This window comes from Cynara cardunculus (assembly GCF_001531365.2).
Source record: "Cynara cardunculus var. scolymus isolate 2C chromosome LG 13, CcrdV1, whole genome shotgun sequence".
NCBI lineage: Eukaryota > Viridiplantae > Streptophyta > Magnoliopsida > Asterales > Asteraceae > Cynara > Cynara cardunculus.
The window spans coordinates 12,866,184-12,874,334 of NC_037540.1; the positions used below are offsets into that span (position 1 = coordinate 12,866,184).

General features: G+C 35.2%; 2 protein-coding genes across 3 annotated transcripts; one reads left to right on the forward strand and one right to left on the reverse strand.

Moving 5' to 3' along the window:
• The first annotated feature begins 1,334 nt into the window (after positions 1-1,334).
• LOC112526061 (N-(5'-phosphoribosyl)anthranilate isomerase 1, chloroplastic-like) lies at positions 1,335-4,349 on the forward strand. Of its 2 annotated transcripts, none has more exons than XM_025136442.1 (5): positions 1,335-1,462; positions 1,732-1,800; positions 2,312-2,676; positions 2,767-2,930; positions 3,966-4,349. In XM_025136442.1, exons 1-5 carry the CDS (start codon positions 1,453-1,455, stop codon positions 4,189-4,191), a joined length of 834 nt encoding a protein of 277 aa, XP_024992210.1. In that variant the 5' UTR covers positions 1,335-1,452; the 3' UTR covers positions 4,192-4,349. The 2 variants fall into 2 exon arrangements, with proteins under 2 accessions (XP_024992210.1, XP_024992211.1); XM_025136443.1 differs by having other exon boundaries at positions 1,351-1,462; positions 1,738-1,800.
• A 186-nt stretch (positions 4,350-4,535) lies between these two features.
• Positions 4,536-7,253, reverse strand: LOC112526060 (omega-3 fatty acid desaturase, chloroplastic). The gene is made up of 8 exons (XM_025136441.1): positions 6,632-7,253; positions 6,439-6,528; positions 6,234-6,300; positions 6,037-6,129; positions 5,533-5,718; positions 5,347-5,427; positions 5,053-5,190; positions 4,536-4,951 (listed from the first exon to the last, which is right to left on the reverse strand). The coding sequence occupies exons 1-8, from the start codon at positions 7,111-7,113 to the stop codon at positions 4,772-4,774; spliced, it is 1,317 nt and encodes a 438-aa protein (XP_024992209.1). The 5' UTR covers positions 7,114-7,253; the 3' UTR covers positions 4,536-4,771.
• Positions 7,254-8,151: the final 898 nt, after the last annotated feature.

The following is an 8,151-nucleotide window of genomic DNA, read 5'->3' on the forward strand; positions in this document are numbered from 1 at the left end:
TCACTATGTTATTCATTGTGTTGTTGGATTTCTCATAGTTTGTTCACTGTATTGTTGATTTTCACTGTTATTGTTTTGATTTTTCACTGTTATAATTTATTTTTAGATATCCGAATCTGGTAGTTCTGTTTCTACACCATCATCTGCTCCATCTCAATATATTCCTGAAACTAAGAAACATAAAGCTACAAAAACAAGATCTCAAGTCTGGGATCAATTTGTGAAAACTTTTAAATGATGAGGGTGTGTTGGTTAAAGGAAAGTGTCGATATTATGGAAAAATGTATGCGACTGAAGTAAAAAAAGCATGACACTTCCTCCTTAAAAAGCCACATGCTTTCTTGCCTTAACAACCCACATTCTAAAGAAACTAGACAATCTGTGTTGGCATTCTAAGCTTCCAAGTCTGAAAATAGCGAAAGTGTTTTGACTAACTGGGTATTTAATCAAGAGTCTGTTCGGTAAGCATTGGCGAAGATGGTTATAATTGATGTTCAAGTTTGTTGAAAGGAGAGGGTTTAAAACAATTTATTGATCTTAATGTTCTATGTTTAAGATACCATCTAGATGGACGGTCAATAGAGATTTATGTTTGGTATCTTTACGGAAGAGAAGGCAAACCTTAAGAAAGTTTCTGAGGAAAACATACAACGGATTTGTTTAACCACTGACACTTGGACATTTGTGCAAAGGATCGATTATATGTGCGTAACTGCACATTATATTGATGCCCAATTATATTGAAGTATATCTAAGTGAGTCCACTGTGGATGATAGTAGCAACGATTTTGAGATTCTAAGATGGTGGAAAGTCAATAGTGAAAGGTTTCCCATACTTTTAAAAGTTGCTAGAGATATCCTTGATATGCCAATTTCAACTGTGGCAACTGAATCGACGTTTAGTACAAATGGGAGAGTGTTGGATGATTTTAGGAGACTTCTAACTCTTAACATAGTAGAAGCACCATTATGTACGCAAGATTCATCTCTTAAAGATTCAAATGATGTCACTTAATGAAACTATTAAGAAATAAACAAACAACCCCTTACACATATGTATTTTTAAAAAGTTTTATATTGAAAAATATAACAAAAACAAAATTGATTATGTTTTTACTATTTTTTAATAAATATTGCATCACCTAAATTTTCCGAAATATCAGAAGCAATAGCGAAACAGTTGATTGATTATATTGACGCTGGTTCCTTTTCTTATCCGATTTGTACGTTTGAGTTGACTCAAAGGGGTAAAACTGTTGATTGATTAATAGTCGAGGGACCATTTTTGTAATTCACTGAAAACAAATATGAGTTGGGAGTTACATTTTGCCTTCTTCCTCTCGTCGGCGCGGAACTTCTGCAATCAAGATTTTGCCGATCTTCTTCCTTTTTACGCTGCAATTTGACTGTTTACTTCAGTTCATCAATCTGCTCTTGGATTCCAACAATAAGATGCTCGCAGGTGCGCATGTATTTGTGTGATGTGCATGATTCTTCTGTTGTAGTTTAACTGCTCGATCAAATTCCTCAGAGAAATTTGTTTGCCTTTCTTTTAGTTGCATTAATTTTCTCACGAAACCCATTTTTGTGTTTAGTTCAGACGAACTTTTACAGTAATGTGTGATAATAGCAACTTGCAATGTGATCATATGGTACTAAACCGACGGTGGTGTTTGCCAAACGATTATCTCTGACACTCATTTAAGTCATGTATGCATTACCCGTTTTCAGTTTCAGGGTCAAATTTGGGATGCCAATATCAGATTAGTGTGCTTGTCATGCAAAAATGGCAATGCCCTGGTATGTTCAATCTCTACCCACAAGTTTTACACTTCCATAGTATGTTCAAATGATAACGACGCTAAACTTCATGAAGAAAATGCGAAATAAAAAAATCTGGTGTCAAATGTCACAAAATGAATACGAATTTGAAGTTCTGTTAATGTATCTCGTTTTTCTTTTCTTTCTCTTACTTGGCTATACAAATTTGCAGCACCAAGCTCAAATTTTGCTTGAAATAACGGTACCATATGCAAAGAAATGTTGCAAATGCATTGGGTGCTCATGCTGAATTTTGTGCAATGACTATGTAATTTTTTATTCAGATAAGGTGTTTTATATCAATTTCTCAATTACCTTCTGTTACTAATTCAATTAATTTTGTAAAGAAGACACCTAAATCCAGTGTGGCTCACTTAGGGTTCCTTGACACTCAGGTGGTGTTTTTATTTGATAGGGATTTAAATACTCTTCCATATTACAAAGGTCTGGCCTTTTTTATTACCAATTCAATTATTATGTGAATTAACAGGCATAAGGAACACGGAATTACAGACTTTACGCACAAGGTCTCTGAAAAAGAAATCAGTAACTTGTACAATACACCAACCAACTGAATTCTCCCCTGTTAATAAGAGGGGTAGAGATGACAGACCCTTGGTTAAGATGTGTGGAATTACATCAGCTAAAGATGCAGCACTGGCAGCAGAAGCTGGTGCTGACTTTATTGGGATGATCCTTTGGCCTAATTCTAAGCGTTCAGTTTCAATTTCTACTGCAAAAGAAATTTCAAAAGTTGCACGTGAATACGGGGCAAAGCCTGTTGGGGTGTTTGTTGAAGATGACTCCAACTCAATACTGAGGGCTTCTGATGATGCGGATCTTGAGTTTGTGCAGGTAAACTGCTGGGTGTAAATAGATAACTTGTAGATGTAGATGAAGGCGTTCTATACAATTGATAACATGCTAATTTCCAAAGTTCTACAGCTTCATGGAGATGGATCACGGTCTGCATTTTCTGTTTTAGCAAAGGAGAAGCAAATAATTTATGTTCTTCATGCGAATGAGGACAGTCACCTTCTGAACCACATATCTGATGAAGATTGTTCTTTGGTTGATTGGATTCTGGTGGACAGTGCAAAAGGGGGAAGGTAATCAGAAACTTCCTACTTCTCCATACAAAATCTGGTTTTGAGTTGTGTCATGAACGTTCCATGAATAAAAGTTGGATCATATTATTTAAGCTATATCAGAGGAAGCTAGAATTTGGCAGGTGATGCGCACTACTGTCTTTCAAGGTAAAAAATGACCTAAAGAATTAAACGAAGACCACATATATAGTTTGATGCACAAGACAGGCTTATGTGTTTTTATACCATTCTGATGTGTTTCATAAAATGAATTGTCGGGTATAAGTTATTTTTGAGTGATTTAGTAATCCTCTTCTCTACTGAATAGAGCTAGTTGTACCTCATCTTCTTCATATCAAGTTTTGACAAAATTCCTTTTCTATCATTTCTCATTTCCCTTGTGGCAAAAGAGTCCGTTGGGTTGCAGAGTAAGTGATTTTCACATGTTCATGCTTCCTAGATTACATTATCTTTAGAAAATGTTGGATAAAACCTAAAGGCAAGTGAAAAACTTAAAAAGCTAAAAGAGTTTGACATCAGGATATGGAATCCATAGATCCCTTAAGTATAAAGATGAAAATCACAAGGAATGTTGAGTTCCTCTTATATTGAAATTGTATGTTCTTGTCTTAGTTGTTTGCCATAAACTTATGACATATTTCAGATTCCTAGTCTTAGGGGCTGTTTACTAAACACTTACTTGGGTAAGCACTTGCTAGTCCAATTACCTTACCAGGTGAACATAACAAGGACTGAGAATCTTACCCAGTAAGAGGGAAGGCAAGGAGCCAGGGATCAAGAGTATTATTTGGTAAGTGAGGGTAATGACTCTTATCCCGAAAAGCGCTTAAACGCTTACCATTAATCCATTTTGGTGGCCGGGAATGTTACCCCATAAAGTAAGTAAGAGTGATAATCTTGTTGGTAAGCACTTATCGGTGAGCGTTTGGTAAATGGCCCCTTAGTCTCATTCTCCTTAGATTCTTTCCTACAAAATTATATCACACACTGGCATACTTCTGGTCAACTAACAAGTGATTCGGTGTATGTTGGCAGTGGTAAAGGATTTAACTGGTCCAAATTCAAGCTACCGCCAATCAGGAGCAAACATGGGTGGCTCTTGGCAGGAGGGATGAAACCTGAGAATGTAAGTGAAGCTCTTTCTACACTAAAACCAGATGGAGTTGATGTCAGCAGTGGTATCTGTGCTTCAGATGGCATTCAGAAAGACAAGTCATGTATATGCTCTTTCATGACTGCAGTAAATTCCTTTCACTATTGATCAAAATCAATCTAGAAACATGAATACCTGTGTTCTGTAACTTTTTTAGATCATAACGCGTATCTAGCTTCAAAATCCCTCCTGTTTGAGCAATCTATATTGCTCATGTACTTGGCTCTAGATTCTGTTTAATATTTAACTAGATTCATGTGTACCAATTGAAGGAGTACAATCACAGCACACCTCCTTATCACAAGTCCTTTACTCAAAATACTACACAAAAGATATGGTTGATACTGTTTGGTTCTAATGGGTCCCATTAACATGTGTATCTAAATGTATATGTATCTTTATATTTAAGGATAGACAATTCTTAATGGTTCTGTGAGGTAGAGAGACATGTGGACAACAATAACAATACTTATATCTTTGCCTCTAAAAAAAGACTTTTTGGCTGCCTGTATTACAAGATAATCCAAAATATTAACATAATAAATTGCCCTCTCCCATTTTGTGGAGAAAAGAACAGGGTTTCCAACCAAGAATGTTATTATACAAACTGTTGAACTAATTTCTAGTCAAGAAAAGATTATATAGGATTTCTAGCCTTCCCTCCTCTTGTCGAATCTTGGTGGCTTCACTATTTTGAATCACCAGTGAGCTTGGAGTCCGTTTGGTAGTATACAACGTCCCCTTCATCACTCACATAATGATCCTTTTTCATACTATTTGCGAGAAGTCCAAGTAAGTGCAATGGAAGGGGCCAGGATTTCTTTGGTTCCCTGTAATATTTCCCTAGCACCGGCTTAGCGGCTTCAGTCTACAATATCAGAATTCAGAATAATTTGTTCAGTTAGAATTGCTAAAAAAAATAAATATAAAATCATGTTTAGCTAAAAGTTAGTAAATAAGAGTACTCACTGCTTCTATTAAATTATAGTGTGGGATTTGAGGGAAAAGATGATGTATAACATGGGTTCCTATGTCATGGTGGATGTTGTTGATCCATCCATAGTCACGATCAAGTGTCGTTAGTCCTCCTCTTAGATAACTCCATTCCTGTGGTTCCCATTAAAAACGTCATCAGATGAGCCTTTATTGTGATTTGTGATTGAGAAATTGTGTTCACCTTCTTCATAAGAAAGTGATACAAAAACCACAGTTTCCACAATTTAGAGTAATCTATAAGATTAAATTTCAGGGTCAGTTTCGAACCTTGCCACGATACCATGGGAGTTTGTCTTCATGGCCATGATGATGCAAGTAAGTTACTAAATCCAACCACATGACGAAACCCTGAATTCAAATGAAGAATTTAGTTAAAAGAAAAGAACAGAATATCATACAAATTCCATATGAACTGCTATCTGAATCGAAAGTGCTTCTAGGAAGTTAACTGACCCAATAGGGGATGCCATAGAGTTTAAACACTTGAAGAGGACCCATTACAAAGGATAAACCCACAAGCAGAGCAGCCATGGCTGTCCAACAAACTGTTGAAGTGATCACATCTTTCTTTTCATTAGGCAGAAACAAATCGCTGCCTGGGTGAAAGTGAGAGCCTTTCTTTCCTGGACTTCGGCCCCACTGTTATTTGAAATTCGAAACAAACATTAGGAAAGTTGAAAAGGTCAAAAGAAGGCGAGCGATTAAGTCGTCCAACTTTCTTATTTGGTTTCCTATTATTACCATTTATCAGATAGCCATCTTGTGAAAATGCAAAAGAAGAATGCTGCACTGCATAAGAATATACGATTTTGCACAAATCATAGAAACTTATGTGCAGAAAAATCATGTCCTTTGGCACTTTTTATCCAAAATTGCTCATTCTTATAGTGTAGTATTATTTTTGCATTTTTATGACCAAATTAGAAGCCAAATATGACAGATTATAGTGAGACTCACCAGATAGAAAGGGTATGCAAGCATAGGGAACGGTAGAGTGAACCTCAGCATTCGAGTAGCCGTGTCTAAACTTCTATAGATTTTCTCGGATAACTGGAAACATAAGTTTGGAGAAACCGGGATTTAGTTATAAAACCAAATTAATTTTGATATTATGAATCAAATTTATCAGGCTAAAGCTGCTGAGATAAACTTACTGGATGCCAAGATTCATCATTCTCAACATGTCCATGGTTCTGATGATGTGTTCTATGGCTAATTCTCCTGTAATCACAATCATAATTAATATTAATACAAAAAAAAAAAGTAGTAAAAAAGTATGAAGCAATATGAACAATCTTTATTCTGTTAAATCTAAGTTCCTCTGAAGAACAATGAAACAGAGAGAGAATTAATACATACCATCCATGGTAAGGTACAAGTATGGAAGAATGAAGAAGATGCCCAACTACACTATTCAGTTTTGCATTATTAGAAAAGCTTCCATGTCCACTGTCGAATCGAAACAGATCATAAATGCATAATTAGAAGAATTATTTACACAAAAATATAAAAATCTTAATAACCCAATTAGAGTTTTTGAAGATTTAGTTACCAATCATGGCCAAGAACAAACAGAGCCCAGAACATTGTTCCTTGAGCTAACCAATAGAGAGGCCAAACCACCATATTGTTAAAATAGGCTGCCACCGCCGCCAACCCGAAAACCACCACCACATCCCGCAGCACATAACTCATTGACTTCCATGGGTCCTTCACCCAGCAATGTTTTGGAATGGCAGCTCTGATATCAGCCAATGAAAAGGGTGGTGGTGCACCAGGGTTGAACTCACTTTCTCCTACTTTAGGCTCATCCACTCTTTTTTCATCTTCATCTACAAACTGGATACCCACCGGTGCACTCACCTTGACCGCCCAGCTCCGCCCTCTGGTAACCAAAGAATTTGGCCGGAATATCTTGTTTGCGGGAATTGTGATTGAACTAGGGAAACTGGAAGTGGAGGTTCTTGTTGTGGGATTAGGATAGAGTCTAGGGAGTGGTCTTAAACCACATTCTGATAAGACCCAGGTGGCCATCGGAGATGATGAAACTGAAAACTCAGAGGTCTCTGTTTTTTCTAGAGAGAGAAAGTGCAGAGAGGATTGAAGTTTTAAGAGAGGTGTTGTTGACGATGATTAAAGGATGAGGTGATAGAATGCCCACGTCCCCTAAATATATCAGAGTTTTTGTTTTTCCTTTCCTTGCAGTTGAGATCTTATGATATGAATCTCGGTATATATATATATATAGCTGAAATATATATATATATATATATATAATGTATATATATGTGTGTGTGTGTGTGTAAAATCTGATAGGTGTCTGTTTCTTTCCACTTTCCCCTCTCCATTACCCTGCTTTTAATATTTTCCCTTTATCTTGTAGGTGTGAAAATGGAAACGTGATTTTTATGTGTGAAATTGGAGAAATATTAAATATGATCCATGTTTTATTCGAATCATAAATCAATTTCAAGTTACCTTCTTCGACTTTTAAGGTGCATGGGGTACAAGATTTAATATAACAAATTTGAGACGAGATGTGAATCCATAGCACCAAAAAGAAAGGAATGAGACTAATATAAAACTATCCTTATATATAATCATTAAATGGTTAAATTATGTGGTAGGCACGTGATTTTACATATAATTTGATTATTTTTTTATTTGGTTATTATTCTCGTATAAATCTAACTCTTTATGTATATGTATAATTTATGATTATTGTATGATATAAAAAAACATTACACAAACAATTTGTCAAGTCCATCATTCCACTTAAATAAGTAATCAAAAGTCAAAATATCTGTAAACAAAATTACATTCAATTCCAATAGTTGTTTTGAAGATTCTAACATTAATTACAGTATTAAATATTAAATACATGTGACAAACTTTCAAACAATTAAAATAACTATTGAACAAATTTTATATGAAATGATAATTTACAACAAACTTGTTATATAAGATGATATTTATTAATAAATTTTATATAAAATAATATTACATTCAATTTCATTAACGTAAATAAAAAAAATGCAATCTATTTCTTCACAGTAAATTTTGGAAAATTCT

Excerpts from the sequence above, each read along its gene's own strand:
- LOC112526061 (XM_025136442.1), top strand. Across the intron at positions 1,801-2,311 it reads GCAAAAATGGCAATGCCCTG|GCATAAGGAACACGGAATTA; the intron begins GTATGTTCAATC and ends GTGAATTAACAG. Across the intron at positions 2,931-3,965 it reads GACAGTGCAAAAGGGGGAAG|TGGTAAAGGATTTAACTGGT; the intron begins GTAATCAGAAAC and ends GTATGTTGGCAG.
- LOC112526060 (XM_025136441.1), bottom strand. The coding sequence starts at position 7,113 with ATGGCCACCTGGGTCTTATCAGAATGTGGTTTAAGACCACTCCCTAGA. Across the intron at positions 6,529-6,631 it reads TTTGTTCTTGGCCATGATTG|TGGACATGGAAGCTTTTCTA; the intron begins GTAACTAAATCT and ends TCGATTCGACAG. Across the intron at positions 6,301-6,438 it reads CTTGTACCTTACCATGGATG|GAGAATTAGCCATAGAACAC; the intron begins GTATGTATTAAT and ends TTGTGATTACAG.